This window comes from Leptomonas pyrrhocoris, assembly GCF_001293395.1.
Source record: "Leptomonas pyrrhocoris isolate H10 chromosome Unknown, whole genome shotgun sequence".
NCBI classification, from domain to species: Eukaryota; Euglenozoa; class Kinetoplastea; order Trypanosomatida; family Trypanosomatidae; genus Leptomonas; species Leptomonas pyrrhocoris.
In genome coordinates, this window is record NW_015438359.1 from 469,979 (window position 1) to 486,093 (window position 16,115).

General features: G+C 60.2%; 7 protein-coding genes across 10 annotated transcripts; all 7 read left to right on the forward strand.

Moving 5' to 3' along the window:
* Positions 1 to 228: 228 nt before the first annotated feature.
* ABB37_01968 (hypothetical protein) lies at positions 229 to 1,675 on the forward strand (the record flags this gene model as incomplete). The annotated part of the gene is made up of 1 exon (XM_015798681.1): positions 229 to 1,675. The coding sequence occupies exon 1, from the start codon at positions 242 to 244 to the stop codon at positions 1,673 to 1,675; it is 1,434 nt and encodes a 477-aa protein (XP_015662159.1). The 5' UTR covers positions 229 to 241.
* Positions 1,676 to 2,056: 381 nt separating this feature from the next.
* On the forward strand, positions 2,057 to 4,357 carry ABB37_01969 (hypothetical protein; the record flags this gene model as incomplete). The annotated part of the gene is made up of 1 exon (XM_015798682.1): positions 2,057 to 4,357. The coding sequence occupies exon 1, from the start codon at positions 2,144 to 2,146 to the stop codon at positions 4,355 to 4,357; it is 2,214 nt and encodes a 737-aa protein (XP_015662160.1). The 5' UTR covers positions 2,057 to 2,143.
* A 452-nt stretch (positions 4,358 to 4,809) lies between these two features.
* On the forward strand, positions 4,810 to 5,598 carry ABB37_01970 (hypothetical protein; the record flags this gene model as incomplete). The annotated part of the gene is made up of 1 exon (XM_015798683.1): positions 4,810 to 5,598. Exon 1 carries the CDS (start codon positions 4,891 to 4,893, stop codon positions 5,596 to 5,598), a length of 708 nt encoding a protein of 235 aa, XP_015662161.1. The 5' UTR covers positions 4,810 to 4,890.
* A 589-nt stretch (positions 5,599 to 6,187) lies between these two features.
* Positions 6,188 to 9,397, forward strand: ABB37_01971 (putative kinesin; the record flags this gene model as incomplete). Its single annotated transcript, XM_015798684.1, has 1 exon — positions 6,188 to 9,397. Exon 1 carries the CDS (start codon positions 6,785 to 6,787, stop codon positions 9,395 to 9,397), a length of 2,613 nt encoding a protein of 870 aa, XP_015662162.1. The 5' UTR covers positions 6,188 to 6,784.
* A 290-nt stretch (positions 9,398 to 9,687) lies between these two features.
* On the forward strand, positions 9,688 to 12,093 carry ABB37_01972 (hypothetical protein; the record flags this gene model as incomplete). The annotated part of the gene is made up of 1 exon (XM_015798685.1): positions 9,688 to 12,093. The coding sequence occupies exon 1, from the start codon at positions 9,916 to 9,918 to the stop codon at positions 12,091 to 12,093; it is 2,178 nt and encodes a 725-aa protein (XP_015662163.1). The 5' UTR covers positions 9,688 to 9,915.
* Positions 12,094 to 12,859: 766 nt separating this feature from the next.
* On the forward strand, positions 12,860 to 13,413 carry ABB37_01973 (putative mitochondrial Protein disulfide isomerase; the record flags this gene model as incomplete). Of its 4 annotated transcripts, none has more annotated exons than XM_015798686.1 (1): positions 12,860 to 13,413. In XM_015798686.1, exon 1 carries the CDS (start codon positions 13,012 to 13,014, stop codon positions 13,411 to 13,413), a length of 402 nt encoding a protein of 133 aa, XP_015662164.1. In that variant the 5' UTR covers positions 12,860 to 13,011. The 4 variants fall into 4 exon arrangements, with proteins under 4 accessions (XP_015662164.1, XP_015662165.1, XP_015662166.1 ...); XM_015798687.1 differs by having other exon boundaries at positions 12,864 to 13,413; XM_015798688.1 differs by having other exon boundaries at positions 12,902 to 13,413.
* A 1,190-nt stretch (positions 13,414 to 14,603) lies between these two features.
* ABB37_01974 (hypothetical protein) lies at positions 14,604 to 15,884 on the forward strand (the record flags this gene model as incomplete). Its single annotated transcript, XM_015798690.1, has 1 exon — positions 14,604 to 15,884. Exon 1 carries the CDS (start codon positions 14,721 to 14,723, stop codon positions 15,882 to 15,884), a length of 1,164 nt encoding a protein of 387 aa, XP_015662168.1. The 5' UTR covers positions 14,604 to 14,720.
* Between the last annotated feature and the right edge of the window lie 231 nt (positions 15,885 to 16,115).

The following is a 16,115-nucleotide window of genomic DNA, read 5'->3' on the forward strand; positions in this document are numbered from 1 at the left end:
AATGAGGAGCCCGTCGCGTGTCTGTCCCTCCGCGGCGTCGTCACTCTCCATCCCGCGGAGACTTGCTCTTACGTACGTGTGCAGTGACGCATTGGCTGCCTTATAAACATAAATATATGTATAAATATCTGCTTGAGCAACGCCCTCATATCACTTCTTTCCTCCCTTCATCCGTGCCCAACTCGGGGCATCACCGTCTCTTCCTCCCAACCGGCTGTGCTCAACGTCAGCTCAAACGAAAATGCCACGGGTACGCGCGGCGCGAGCGGCGTGGTACGCCGGCGTGGAACTCGACGCGCATCTCCGGCAGCGGGCCTGGCACTGGGCCGTGAAGAAGAACTACGCGCTCTCCGCAGAGTACTGCATTCGCCTGTTAAACCGACACCCGCAGGATACGCTGGGGCTGGTGTTGGGCGCGGTGGCGGGGCAGCGCACCAGGCAAGATGTGTTTGCAGCGAAGTGCGCTGAGGCGCTGCAGGAGAGTTGCGCTCGCAAGTGTGTGTCCTCGACGGAGGCATTGGTGCAGTTGACGCTGCCCACCACACCCGTGCCGTCAAGCAAGTCCGCTGCTGCCTCTCCGACGCTGCCCTCGGTGGAGGAGGTGCTGGCCTTGCGCCAGGAGGTGGCGGCGGCGGACGCGGCCGTGCGTGACGCCGGCGCCGCAGAGGATGAGTCGATCCGCGTCGACAGCGCGGAGCCGCTCGCTTCGACCCAACAAAGGGTACGACGAGCGTGTCTGCGCTGCGCGACGCCGCCACTGGCGGAGCTGCTCGAGCCGCAGGACACCACGTACGGCCGCGGCCTGTATGCGACCCGTCTCATCTCGTCCCGGCAAGCGATCCTCGGCGAGTCGCCGCTGCTGGTGCAGCGGTATGACGAAGCGAAGTGTGCTCACTGCCTCGCCCCCCTCTCTGCTCGCGTCGATGCTCCGGGCGATCGCGATGCGCTTGGGGTGCCGTGCCCGCACTGCCAGGAGGAGACGTACTGCTCGGAGGGGTGTCGGGCCGCGGCGTGGTCGCAGTACCACGCATGCAGCTGTGCGGCTCAGAATGCGGAGCTCGCGCAGTGGAGCCGCGGCATGCAGGAGTTGCTGCACCGCGGAAAGGTCGAGGACGGCGGCGGGGCCGCTGCGGGTGTCGCCGACTCCGGCTCGGAGGCCCGCGCTGCCCTCTCCTGCTTGGCGGTGGCAAAGATCTGCGCCATGGCCACCGTCCAGCAGGTGCACCCCCTCGCCATGCCCGGCATCTCGTCCCTGCGCGGCATTGCGGACTACGAGCCAGCGACGGCCCTCAGCGAGATCGGCGCCCTCGCCGTCGCCCTCAGCGCTGCCCTGCGCCAACCGAACCTGTTCATGGAGGAGGTGCTGTCGCTGTTTGCGCTGCTGCAGACGAACGAGTTCTTCTCCACGAGCGGGTTGGCGCTTTACGCCGCGCTGAGTATGGTGAATCACAGCTGCGATCCGAACTGCGCGCTGGTGAGTGGGAGCGGGCCCGCGCAGCGCGCAAAGCCGATGGAGAAGTTCTTGGTGGCGCTGCGCCCGATTCGGGAAGGGGAGCAGCTCTTCATCGCCTACAACGCGGGACTGACGACGAAGCTGAGCTACGAAGACCGCAAGGCGCTCTGCGCACAGCGTCACTTCGAATGCTTCTGTCCCCGCTGTCTTCGTCGCGAGTAGCGGCAGCGGCAGCGTCACACACACACACACACACAGCGAATTTAACAAGCTCTAAAGAAAGAAGAAGAATCGAAAGCGAAAAGAAGAGAAGGCCTCACGAAAAGCGATGCGAGGCGGAACGGAATTCGATATTTGCAAGAAAAAGTTTGTTGATGTATTTTTTTCCGGTTTCTTGCTCTTTCTCCTGTCATCCGTGGCTGTGTTTGATGGATGCGTCCCGGCATACACGCTGGTGCACGTGCTGCTGGTTTGCTTGCTGCTGCGTCAGGGTTAAGGCGTCTCGTGTACTTCACCACCGCTCTCTCCGTCACCGTTGTTATTCGTCTTCTCCTTCCCCACTTCTTTGCTTTCACCTTCCTCCCCCTCCCTTCCTGTTGTCGCAGCTCTAAAAGAAAAAAAACCTCTTTGCCTTCTCTGTTTGCCTCTGTTGTGGTGGGTCGACGTTGGCCGCGGTACCGTGCTTCGTAGATGCTCCGTCATCGTACGCTGCTGAGATGCAGCGCGGCAGCCGCACAGACGCTCACGGCGTGGCTGTCTCGTCTCGCCGAGCAGGCCGAGGCCCTTCCGAGAGCTTCAGAAACGGGCGGTGTGTCGTCAACATCGGCAACGGCGCCGGCTGATGCCGGTGCTTCTTCTTCTTTCACTTCCTCCTCTACGGCGGCGGCGCAGCGGCTGCTTCGCGACATCGAAGAGGCCGCCACGCACGCGAATGCGCTGCGCGAGACGGACACCCTCTTCTCAATTCTGCACTGCGTGCTGCGGAAGCGTCACTTCCCAACAGATGCGGGGGCCTGGGCCCGTCTTGCGGATCAGCTCCTGCCGTTTGGCGGCATCGAAGCCGGCAGCGTGTTGTGCTACCCAGCCCCATCGAAGGCCGCGGCACGACATGGGGCGCACCTGCAGTATCTCCCGGACGAAGCGAGCGCCTGGCCAATTACTTCGCCCGGTTCTTCGCTCCACTCCGCCCCTCACAAGTCCTACCGCCTGCCGACCACGCGGGAGACGCTGCTCCTGACCGGCGGTGTCGTGCCGCTCAGTGCGCGCGTGCCGTGCGGTGACGGCCGCATGGTGGCGCTCTTCCTCGACGACTTCATTCAGTTTGTTCGGGCAGGGGAGAGGAGCGGACTCGCGCCGGACGTGGCGAACGCCGTCCAGTCCGTTTCGAAGGCGGTGCTGGACGCCGTGAAGGCAAACGCACCCACGTTGCAATGGGAGCTGCTACTTCCGTCGCTGCTAGAATATATGCGGCTGCTGCACGAGCTGGACCTCCAGAGCGCGGCGTCGGTGTTGCAGAATCCGAAAGAGGCGGAGGCAGACGTCGAAGCGGAGGGCGACAACTCCGACAGCGAAACTGCCAAGCCCGCTCAGCGGACACGGTTTCTGCGGCGCATGCTGGACGGCCTCGCCCATCGTGCCTTAACGGACGGCGCACACGGCGCACGGGTTGCGGTATACTATCTACACGACTACTTCGCGAAGGTCGTGGATGCTTTTCAGGCCTCCGACAGGTTCGCCCACACCTCGCCAGAAGACGCAGGGCGACTCTATTGGATGCAGCAGCGCTACTTCATCTCACTCACGCAGAGTTGCATGCGGGCGGTGTATCTGCACTACACCCCTGACGCTGCCGCTCAGGCGCGCCCTGTGCGCAGCTCCTGTGTGCCTGCGGATGCGATTCTCGCGGCCCCCATCCACAGCAAAATCGCCGCGCTGTACGATCAAATAGATGTTGTGTTTCAGCAGAACACCAACGCCGCCAACCCGCTGCGCGTGCCCGAGGCGACGGTCTCGCAGCTGAAAGACATTCACACGTTGGCGCTGCTGCGTGCGCTGCGCATCGAGGAGTCCGCCCCGGACGCGTATTTGAGACGCGCACTGGAGGTGGTGGATCGCGTGCCGGCCTCCATGGCGATCGAAGGAGAACTGATTGCCGGTAAGGTGCGCCTGCTCGACCTTGACAGCGACGCCGTGGACGAGGACGGGCGAACAGCGATTTACAACGACTTGTTGACGTCGCTGCGGAGTCTGGTCGAGATGCGACCTCGCTTTGCGCGACACGGTGGCACGGGACCGTCGAGTGATGGTGACGCGGGAGAACGCTCGGGTGGTGAAGGTACCAACACGAACGAAAGGGGCGAGGAGGACGCCGACGACGGCGGCGCAGACCCGGTGCGAGTGGACGCCGTCACGCAGGGCATCCTGCAGCGGGCGCACGCGGACGTCATCACGGCGCTTTGTGCGGCGCACAAGGACGAGTGGTCGAACGAGGCGTACAACATCCTCGTCACGCACAAGTACAACGGGGTGAAGATCACGAAGGAACTCATCTTGCCCGTCCTGGAGGTCTTTAGTCGCCGTGGTGACTGTCGTGCCTTCAACCTGGTTGACTTGTGCGTGCTGTACAGCAACGAGTCGATCGACATGCGCACCATCGCGCTGCTTTTCCGCACCTGTGCGGCGGCGGGTGACCACTACCGCGCAGAAACATTTCTGCAGCTGCTGAGTGAGATCATCCCCGGTTTTCTGGTGAGGTGTCCGGCGTCGGTGAAGGAGTCACTGCAGGAGCTGAAGCTGCTGGACCCACTACCGCGGCACCTCTTCGTGTCCGCTGAGGAGGACTTGGTGCAGAGCGCGTTGGGTGCGGAGGCGCGTGTGGTGCGTCGCCTGCCCGATGTGGCGTAGTACGCGACGCTGACCAAGTCCACGCGTGTATTGTGTGTCCCGTATCGGAGCTGTTCAACGATAAAACCAACACAAAGGAATGTACGGCAATGGAAGAGTGAAGAGCGCGGTGTTGATGTGCTTGGTTTTGCGTGCCGATATCCTCCCCCCTTCCCCTCCTCACTTTAATAGCAAAATGGCCGCCGTGCTCACAATGCTGGTCTTCAACGACAGCGCTCGTTCTCGATTCGCGGCGGACCACACGTCATCCAACACAGTTTTCTTTTTCATTCTGCTCCAGCGCTACTTCCTCCCCTCCCCCCCCTCCCCCCTCTGCTCCTTCGCCTTCTCTTTGTTCTTCTCTCCTTTAATGTATAACTGCTGGTGCGTGCCCTCGTTCAACAACCCCGCTGACGCTCCCCTCCCGCGATCGGCCACTCGCCGCACACCTCCGCCTTTTTCTTCCATCGCGAAGCGGCACTGGAAAAGGAAAAAAATAAACAAAAGAGAAAGACAAGTACGAAGATCATCACTTCAACGACCCTCAGCGAGCCATGAGCAGCGACCCCAACGGCAACCGGTGGTCTTCCTCCGAGAAGAACTTCGGTAAGACGCTCATGAAGAAGTCGGGCTGGACGGAGGGCACCGGTCTCGGTAAGGAGCAGGTCGGCGTCGTCAGCCACGTCAAGGTGACGCGGAAGGATGATGTGATGGGTCTCGGCTACCAGGCCGGCGTGCATGACACCTGGACGACCCAATCGGTGGGCTTTGCGGATGTGCTGACGCGCATTAAAGCCTCCACCGCAGCCATCGTGAGCGGCTCCGACGACGATACGAGCGATGATGTGTCGGTCGGGTCACCGGTCTCCTCTTCACCGACCTCGACGGGCGAGGCGAAGAAGATCGGCGTCAGTCGCCATTATAAGATGTACGCGAAGCGCAACGCGTTGAAGACGGAGTTGCTGCGCGGTGCCGGCAGCGCGGAGGGCGAGTCGAAGCGGCGGGAGATTTTGGGCAGCGCCGCGTCGAAGCACCGCCGCGAGGACGGCGATGGCGAGCATGGCGGTCACACGCACAAGCAGTCTCGTGCGGAGTCGGCCGCCTCCTCCTTGAAGTCGCCGCTGCTGTCTCGCCTGATGGCGCGCAATGTGCAGGAGGAGCCGAAGCCGTCTACGGACGATGCGACGGCGGAGGAGCGCATCACCATCACGAAGCCGCACCCCCGCCCACCCAAGTGCACCGACACACCGTTTTTGGCGTAAAGCGCGTGCTTCGGCCCTCTCCCTTGTCGCGAAACAGATGATTGCCCGTGCAGAGGACGCAGCGCCGGCGAAGGACAGCGGCGCAGGCCGTGAAAACGAGAAGAAAGGTTAAGCATTGTGGAAGGTGTGCGATGGTGGATATATATAGAAAAGGAAAGGAAAAGGATGCTACATTTCCGTTGTTGTTTCCGTAAGTGTCGTCGTATAAGCTCCCCCTAAGCCGTGCAGCTAAAAAAGTGCATAAGCCCTCCCAAATACCAAGAGAAAAAGAAAGGCCACGTATATACAATTGAAAACACCGCGGCAACCGAATCTCTGCAGGAGCGTGGGACTGCCACCTCATTTACCACACCAAGGCAAAGAATGCGGCTTACGTGGTGCGACGTTGCACCTGTCACCGTCAGCCGCACAAGCACGTACGAGTCAGAGGACGCAAGCACTTACTGCTTTGCGACACCTCCTCTTTCTTTTACCCCTCCCCCTCCTTACGGGATCGTGCCGAACTCACCAGGGTGCTCTTTCTTCTTCTTGAGGTCAACGCGCGTGGCACCTCCACCTCTTCCACGTCCTTTCGGGGTTTTGTTTCCCCAGCCCTATCGCTTCATCATCGCTGCAGCACGGCCGATACCACCATCGACGTTCGGGTCGCTCGCGCTGTTGCGTGCGGAGCCACTTTCTACGTGCAGTTGTTGCACCACCATCACATAGAGAGAGGCGCGTGCTCTAATCGTTGATTCTGGGGGTCACCGTTGCGTCCTCCCCTCTTTTAGGCGTCTCCTCACTTCGTTATATCCCCCCCCCCCTGCGAAGATACACATCGTGTGCCCTATCCCCCCTCCCTCAAAGAAAACTCCTTTGTTTCGCTCTTGCATTTTCCCCTCTTCACTTTACGATAACACCGCGTCAAACATTTATGGGTTTTTTCTTGGTTTGAATGCTGCAGCCGCGAGGGGACTTGAACCGTCATCTCCTACACCAGTACAACCCTCGCACCTGTACGGCAGGTATGCAGATGTGTGATGGTATGGATAGAACTGTGAGGGACTGCATAGATCAGCGTGTTTTTTTTTCTCTTTAGTTGTTGGCGGTTGCAGGAGAGTCGAAAGGATTCTCTGCGGCCTTGAAAACTGCAGTTGAAGCAACAGTACCTGTATCGTCGTCGTTATATATTTAGGTTTCGCGAGTCATGACGGAACGCGTGCAGGTGGTGGTGCGCATACGCCCTTTCATTCCCTCCGACCCACCCGATGCCGGGCTGAACACCATAGTGCTGGACGACACCCACGTCAGTGTGGGCAACAACCGCGTCTTCAAGGTTGATGGGGTGTTCATGATGGAGGCGGAGAGTGAGGAGATCTACACGGAGACCGTCGCCCCGCTCGTGGCGCGCTATATTGGTGGCTGCAATGCCAGCGTGCTCGCGTACGGCCAGACGGGGACGGGGAAGACCTTCACCGTTCAGACGATGCTGCCGCTGCTGCTGACGCAGGTGCTGGAGAGTTCCGCCATTCGTGAGGGCGCCACCTCGGCCAGAGACGCCGCCGACGGCCCAGCACGGCCACCGCTGCTGCGATTGCAGTACGTCGAGGTGTACGGGGAAACCGTACGTGACCTCCTCGAGGACCCGTCCACACGCCTCGATCCAAGCAAGCCCAACAGGCTACGACTGGCGACGACAACTGCGGCATCTCCAACGCGGCGGCGAAGTACCTCACCGCCGGCCGGGGGGTCGGAAGCCAAACCACCGAGTGCGCTGCTACCCCCTTCTCCATCTTCATCTGTCGTGCACACGAGCTGCGCCGTGCTGGGTGCCACCATCGTGCCAGTTCACACTATCAAAGAAGCCGCGGAGTTCATCGCCCTGGGCGACGCGCGACGTGCCACCGGTGCCACCAACGTGCACGAGCACTCCAGCCGCAGTCATGCCATTCTCACCCTCTTCCACCCTCGCTTTGCGTGTCGGCTGGACGTGGTCGACCTGGCAGGGTCGGAGCGAGGGAAGAAGACCGGCAACACGGGGATCCGCTTTCAGGAGAGCATCGGCATCAACACGGGTCTGCTGGCCTTGGGGAACGTAATCCGCGCGCTCAGTCGCAACCATCGTGCGGCGCTGACCAAGGAAGCCAACATCGTCGCCGGCGGTGACCAGCGGCATCCCCGCGGCGACCGCCTCACCCCGGCATCCCCTGCTTCTCGGCCCGATGTGGGCGGCAGCTCGCAGCACATCCCGTACCGCAGCAGTAAGCTGACGAGACTGCTGCAGGACACGCTGGGCGGCAGCAGCGCCACTCTTTTTATCGCCTGCGTTGCCCCAGACACGTACAACCGCGATGAGACGCTGCGGACGCTGCAGTACTGCTCCCTGGCGCTGCAGGTCCTGAACACGCCTTTTCGCCAGTATGACCGTCTGCAGCGTGCGCAGTCGCGTGGTCGTCGAGGGCATAGCAGATCTGCCGTCAACAGCCCTTCTTCTGAACCCCACGAGGAGGGGGCCCACGAACCTGGCATCGACGGCCCATCAGGCCACGGTGAGAGCAGGGCCGCGTTAGTGGCACGCATTGACGAGCTGCAAGCCTCCTCCGCTTTACTTCAGCAGCAGTACGATGAGCAAGACGAGGTGCTCGCAAGCATTTGCGAGTCCTACGCGGACGCCAAGGAGAGGCTGGAGCTGTGGGAGAGGGAGCTGCGCAAGGACGAGGGCCTCTTCACGCAGCAAATACGCGTGGTGCAGCTGCTGATGCAGGAGAATCAGAGGCTGCGCCACCGACTTGGGAAGTTAAAAGCGACCGCGATCGCGAGAAGCGAGAAGCATCGCGGCGGCCAGCATCGTGATGCGAGCGCCGGCGTTCTCGACGCCGGTGACCACAGAGAGAACGTACCAGCCGTGAAGGAAGCGGCCGAGTTGGACGCGTTGCAAAGCGACGCCACCGCACTGCTGCGAAATCTCCTCCACCGACACAACGCAATGTCCGCCGCGGCTACCGTGCAGAAACACAGAGGTGAAGGTCCTCTCGCAGCCGAGGCTGGCGTACGCGCCGCTGCAACGACGGCGCCACCGGCCGACGACCCTCCTCCTGTCTCCGCTCTCTCACCTTACCGTCACCTGAATTTCAAATCAGGGACGACGTTGCCCGACAGCTTTGGCGTGGACGGCGTGCCACCCCTCCGCACGATTGCGACGGAGACAGCGACGCCCGGCGCAGCGTCGGCGGCGGCGTCAGAGCCGGTGCAGTCGTTTATTCGGAGCCTGCTGCGGCAGCACGGCATCTTGACGGGGAAGGAAAACGCCGATGCGGCGCGTGCTGCGGCACCGGGCGGAACGACTCTCCCGACACCGTTGCACGGGATCAGCGACGGAGATGAAGTTCTCCGTCAACGCACCCCGCAGGACGCGGCGTGGCGGACGGAGGCCTCACCGCTGCACGACGCGACGGTGCCTGTCGTGACCCCTCCTGTGCCTGAAACTGCGTTGATGCAGCCCGTTAAAGCTGCGGTGTACCCCTCCGCCGGTGGTAATGCGGCAGCAACGACACCGCCGTCTTTCTATTCCCGCCAACGTGCCCAAAGAGTCGCAGAGGAACGGGAGACCGATGTGCCGCGTAGCGCAGAAGGTGATGTGCAGCTGCTTCAGCTGGCCAGCGAGCTGCTACGCTACGAGGAGACGAACACCGATCTGCGCAACCAGGTCCGTCTCTTGCAAGCCAAGGTGGACGACAAGGCGCGTGAGGCGGCCCGCTTGCGGCTGGAGGTGCAAGACATGAAGGACGCGTACTCATCTCTTTCCGCAATGACAGAGTGATCCTTGTCTTCACCGAGGAACAACACATGGAATGAATGTACTAGAGTTTCGCAGAAAGGAAAGAGAGGGTCCACGGCCGATGTAGTTCGTTTTTTCGCCGTCGCGGCGGGTGCATATGTATACATATATATCCAATTCCAAAAAGTTTTCTGTTCTGTCGATTGATGCTCCAGTGCGTCATCGTGGAGGCTGCCGCACTCATACCGCATACGCTCGCTGCTCGCCTTCCTCATTAATTGCCTTTGCCTTCCTCCTCCTCCTCCTCCTCCTCCTTCCCGCACGTCACGCTAAGAAGAGGTAAGAAGGGCACGCTGCAGTGCGCATGGGTGGTGCAACGATCGAAGGATCCCGTTTCATGGAATAGCGCATTCACGGCACAACACAGTTGAGTTCGCCTCCTCTTCTTGAAAATAGAAGAGAGTTTATTGGCACCGCTGTCTGTTCTTTTAGACTAGAACTCTCATACATATATATATATATATATACTTTCCTGTCCTTTCAGCATTTTTATAGGCCCAATGAAGGCCGCCACACCCACTGCTCGGGCACCGCGCCCGCCGTCCGCGCAGTGCAAACGAGCTCCCCGCGCTCCCCACGCCGCCGTCAGCACCGCCGTCTCCGAGACGAAGCTTCGGCGTCATCTCTCGGAAGTCGAAATGCGGCTGCGCGACATCGACGACGATACCAAGCGCATCCAGATGCATCACGAGCAGGAGCTGGCCACGCTGGAGAAGGACAACACGCGCCTGCACGATCGACTGGAGGAGCTGCGGATGGAGGAGTGCATGACGCCGGCGGAGACGCGGGCGATGCAGGAGCACACGGACCTCTCCCACGGTGCGCTGGGCCACCACGGGGGGTCGAAACTGCTGGGTGCGACGTCGGCCAAGTACCTCTCGACGAAGGCGGAGGTGGAGGCGAAGTGGCGGGAGTGCGCCCACGCGGAGCAGCAGGTGGAGGAGGTCCGGCGGCAGCTGACGGTGCTGCGCCAGCGTCGGCAGGCGTTGAAGCGAGAGGTCCTCTCCACGCGGGCGTCGGCCGGTGCAAAGATGTCCGCTGCCCAGCGCTTCAAGGTGCAGGCGCGGGAGCAGCTGCGGGGCCTCGAGGAGCAGGCCGCACGCGAGCAAGAGCGCTTCAGCAACATGGTGTTTGAGGCGAAGCGGACGCGCAGCGCCATCGACGCGCTGCTCGTGAAGCAAACGGGGAACGAGAAGATGTATAACAAGCGCTACGACGCCTTGCTGGACAAGCGGAAGGAGATGGCCTACTTAATGGAGGTGTACAACTGCCTGTGCGAGGAGCGGCAGCGGGTGAACGCGGAGGTGCAGGAGGTGAAGGCCTACCTCGCGGAGGAGAGCAGCCAGTACGAGGCCGCCTTTCAGGAGCTGTTAGGCGTGGCAGACGAAAATGCTACCGTGAAGGCAGCAAACCAAGAAAAGATGGAGAAGCTGCGCGGGCTGATACGGCAGACGAAGGCGGAGCGCGAGGCACTGGAGGCTCAGAATAAAGAGACAAAGGCCGCCTTCGATCGCCATCGGCAACGCCGCGTCGGTCGGCTCGTGAACAACAGCAGCAGCAGAGAGGAGGCGGGCCGGCCGAGCAGCGGCAGCGGGGAGCGGAACGCCGCCCACCGCCTGTCCGACAACGACAGCCCAGAGAACGACGATGGCAACACGCATGACCGCAGCGGTGCCGAGACAAGCCTGGGCAGCACCACCATCACCGCCCTGGACGGGCGCGCTCAGCAGGTGCGAGAATTCGAGGACTACTTCCAGCGGCTCGCCAGCATTGTGCAGAGCGACGCCATCGAAGATGTGGTTGGCTTTATCGAAGTCGCCGCGGATGAGCGCTATCACTGCTTTGACGAGATGAACGCTTTGAAGCGCGACATTGCGGAGTTGACGGCGGAGAAGGCCGCACTGAAGGCCCAGCTGACGCACGGTGGCACTATACCGCGCGCTTCCGCGTCTGCGGCCAACCGGTCAAGAGAGGCGGGGGAGGCTGGTGTGGGTGCTGCTGCTGCTGTTGCTGCGGCCGATGTCCACCCCCCGGCCTCCCCCACCGCCTCCCTCGCGGCTCTCGCGAAGGTCACCTCGATTGAGGAGCTCGCCGCCGCTGCGGCTGAACCGGCGAGTGTGCAGGTGGGCCGCCGCAAGACGGAGCCCGGTGTATCGCCGCTCCGCTCTTCTTCGGCATCTTCCCCTCCTGCACCTGCGGGCAGCGTTACCCAGGACAGTGCCAGACGTGCGAAGCGGATGCGTGAGCTGCAAGTCGAGCTAAACAAGACGCGTGACGCCGCCATTGAAGAGGAGCAACAGCACGAAGAGTGCGATGCGGTGCTGGCGCAGGTGATCGCGCAGGTGAACGAGGTCTTCCGCGGACTTGGCTGCAGTGCGGCGGAGCTGCGGGCCGCGACGGGGCTCGAGGGGGTGCAGCCGAGCACGTTGCTGACGAGCCTCTCACTTGTGGAGCAGCGGACCGAGGCGTACCTTCTCGCGTACTCGCGAGGGCAGCACCTGCAGCAACAGCAGGATGAACAGCACAGGCAGAATGCGGAGAGCGAGGGCGCAGCCGCGTCTCCGGTAGGGGTGCACAACGCCGCGCGCCCGCTGTTGCGCCGCCCTGATCTGCTGCCCAAGGCGAAAGGCGGGGCTGCGGTGCACGTCACCTCTCAGCAGCTGCCACGTCTCTACTGATATGGCGGCGATAGTGCCGCTCGTGGGCGCCGACCCAGCGCACACGCCAACGCTGGAGGAGTTGGTGGATGAGCGGCCGTTGTCCGATGCGGAGCTGCGACGGGTAGTTGACGCGAAGCGAGCTATGACGCGCCATTAACGGCGCAGCGCGCTCTCCGTCTTTGGTGTTCTCTTCTCCCCTTAGATTCGTTGTGTGTGGCTATCGTAGGCGTGTCGGACGCGGTGGCCGATAAATGGAGGTACTTTTCTTTTCTTTGTCGTTCCTTTGTCCTCCTCCATTCCACTGATAGAGGTTGACGGTGATCGGCGCAGTTCGCGCCAGTTAGAGTTTAGATGTGGGGTTCCGGCATGCGAGAGCCAAAATGAGAATGCATGCTTGGTGCGGTGGGATGAGGATGGGACGGTGAGGTTTTGCCTCTTCCTTCGATGACAATGATGAAAGGGAAAGATCACCGCATTTTTTATTGTTTGTTTGCGCAAACGCTGACAGCCGTTTCTCCCTTTTTGCTGCCTTCTCGTGAGTGCAGAGTGCAGGGTGGAGAGCGAGAAGCGGCTTTCTTTTTGTGCTGATACCCCCCGGCACACAGTTCTTATTAATCGCTCTAGATTCGTCAAGGTTAATATTCTTCCTTTGTTGTTGTTGCTGACAGCGGCTCCGCGTGCGGCATTAAATGTATTCGTATGCGACGTTGACGTCTACCGTCCCTCCCTCTTCTCCTCTTTTTCTCTTCTTTCTCTCTCCACACACTTTATCTCCGGCTTTATGAGCGAGAAAAACTCTCCACTTTTCATTGTTCGTCCGCTACGCAGCTCACCCTCCCCTTTCGCAATTCGATAGACCTTCTCCTGCCTCCTGCGCTCGCATCTTTTTATTATTATTATCCATTTTCTACCCCCTACTCTTCACCGATCCACATCATGTCTTACATCAAGAAAGCCCTCGCCCTCGTGCTGCTGACGGCCTTTGCGCTGTCGTTCGCGAAGGCGGACCTCGTCGAGCTGAACCCCGAGAACTTCAAGCCCATCGTCCACAACCCAAACAAGAACGTGTTTGTCATGTTCTACGCCCCGTGGTGCGGGCACTGCAACCACATGAAGCCGGAGTGGCAGAGTCTGGCGGATAAGTACAGCGTGGACACCGACGATACGGTGATTGCCCGCGTCGATGCCAGCGCGCACATGGACGTGGCGAAGGACAACAACGTGGACGGCTTCCCGACGCTGAAGCTGTTCACCAAGACGAACAAGGCGGGGCTGCCGTACACCGGCCCGCGCGAGGTGGACGCCTTTGAGGCGTTCCTCAAGCAAAACGTCGAGTAAGAAAAAGAAGGAAAGGGAAAATGCGTAGTTCGCCGAACGAACACTGGAAAAAAAGCATTCCGGCGAAGAGAGAAGACTTCACGCCGTTCGGCATGGAAGCCGTTACGTCAGGCTCTGTGTAATTCCACTCCTTCGTCAGCTGGCGCACGAGAGATCCTACAAATATATATGTGTAGCTCAAACGAAGAGGTGCTATTGCTAAAGTAAATGTCTCTTTTCTGTTTCGCCTTCTTCATTTCTCCATGCAGTAAGGCACAGGAGGTGGCAACGCTGGTGACTCGTGTGCCTCGCGGAGATGATGTGCGCGGAGAGCGTACTGCTGTGCGGCCACCTCCCCACTTCTTCCGGCGTGTTTCCTCGTCTCATTATTGTTCTTATTATTTTCATTCTTCGGACATCGCGCGTGACGAGAGGAACCAGCAGGGGAAAGGGGGAAAAACGAACAGCGAAGTACACGCAAGGAAAGAAAATAATGCCTGTTTTCGTTGTGTTGCCTTCAAGAGCTGCAATTTGCTGTTGCGACCTACGCCCATCAAATCCACACATGCGCCCCCTCCACGGTTTGTGTGTCTCTGCGGAGCAACTTTTACTTTTGTTTTATTTACTACTTCTATTATTATTATTGTTTTCTAATACTCTCGGAGTGGCGTTGTGGGCTGATCTCCTGTCGCTCTTTGTTCGTGTTTTCTTCTCTTCTACTCTGCGAAATGTGAATCAGGAAATACTAATAATGATAATGCAATTGAGGGGCAGCATCCGCAATGGCGGCCGAGAACTCCTTCTGCTGTCTTTTGCGAGTCTGCTGCTTTTCAATCTGAGATGGATCGTTCCGCAGGAAGGCGGGAATGGCTTCTTTTCTGGCTCGTGCGGACTGTGGCCGTCTTTGGTGCTGCCGCCGGCTCATGCAGCCCACGCACCCCCTCTCCTGCGGTGCGCACACACACCTCTCTCATCGTATATATTTCTTGTTTTGCCTTCCAACTGGTGGTCGATCCCTCTCGCGATGAGGCCAGTTAATTCAAGTGTTGTGAGATGAAGTGGAGCTTGTGGATGGTAGCCGTCCGCGGTTTTGAGAACGCTGTTGTTCCCTTCGCGGTGAAGCTGATCTGCTATTTCAATATTTCTACGCCCCCCCCCCTCCTCTCCCTCCCGCCGTGCTATTCTCTCCTTGCTTCTTCTGTGTGCATTGCAGTGACGCACAAGCTCTCTTCCACAGTGCCCCGTCTCCTTCGCAATCTGCTGTCCGTACGCCCCGGTAACGCAGATATTTTTCCCTCTTCTTTTTCACTTTGTGCTACACTGATCTTATGTGGACCGCTGCTGTCTCTCACGGGGCGAGGAGGCGCCACGGCAACGCCGCCGCGCCACCCTCCAGCAGCACCCCACAAGGAGTTGGGAGCACTACGGACGCGAATAGAACTGAGATCAGCGGGAACGCAGCTGTGCTGACGACCCCCGCAAGCTCCAGCGACGTCCATGGCGTGTCTGCCTCTCAGCTAGCCACCACGACAGTCCCCTTGGTCGATCACACCGCGGATGGTCAGTGGCAGTCCTCGCTCCTACGCAAACGAGTGGCGGACGGTGCGCAGTTCCAGAACGTCGCCTTGACGCACGCCGCTGCCATCCTGCGCTCCGAGGCGGCGCGCATGGATGGGCAGCTGCTCGATGACTTCAGCTCCCTGCTCCGTGGAAACGCCGTTTACATCCACAACTTTATCTGCGATGAGCACGATCGGCACCTCTACGATCAGCTGAAGGCGGAGTTGGTGGCATCGACAGGGGCGACGATGGTGGGCGCGGGTGGGCTGATTGACTGGAGTAAGCATCAGGTGTTCGACAACCCTACGGATATCAGCCAGACTTTCAGCGATGTTGTCGACATGCTGGCGGAGTACTTCGACATGGACGTGTACGCGACGCGGCTCAACTACTACCGCGACGGGACACAGTGGAAGCCGCAGCACCATGACAGCCACGCCTACGGTGGGCGGGCGCTGCGGGAGGACTTCACGGTGGGTCTCACCCTCGGCGCGGTGCGCTCTTTGCTCTTCGTGCACGAGGCCTCGCAGCGCGAGTTCAACTTCCCGCAGCTCAACGGCGACTGCTTCGCCTTTACGCGGGGAGGTGAACCAAACTTTCACGCACGGCGTGCCGCGCGTGCACACACCGATCGGCGATCGCTTCAGCATTATCGCATGGGGGCGGCGGCGGACGTTGAACGAGCGCAACGGCGGTGTACCAAGCAGCGGAGCGGCGCAGCTCAAAGGGCGTCGCATCAACACAATGGAGGAGGCCATCGACGCGGCGAAGCAGCTCGTGGCGGCCCAGCCGGTGTCGCGGCCCGCCGTCGTGCCGAAGAGTGTGGAGGACACGGCGAAGGGGGAGCCACCGCCGGCGAAGCGCAAGAAGAACCAGTCTGCAGTGACTCTGCGTGGGCTCTGTTTGTGACGGAAGTATGTCGCACACCGTGAGTGGGGTCGGCGCCGTCACTCCTTTCGTGTTTTTCCCATTTTCTCTCGTTGTTCCATAGAATTGCCTCGGCGCAGATCATCATTGAAAACGTGAGATTATTGCTAAAAAGAAAAGGAGGTGAAGCAAGCAGAAGGAGGCGGTTTGCGCGGCGGCTTGCTCGTGGCGTCGCACCATCGAGATCCACGCGAGTACGTTAGTTATATATATATATATATATATATATATATATA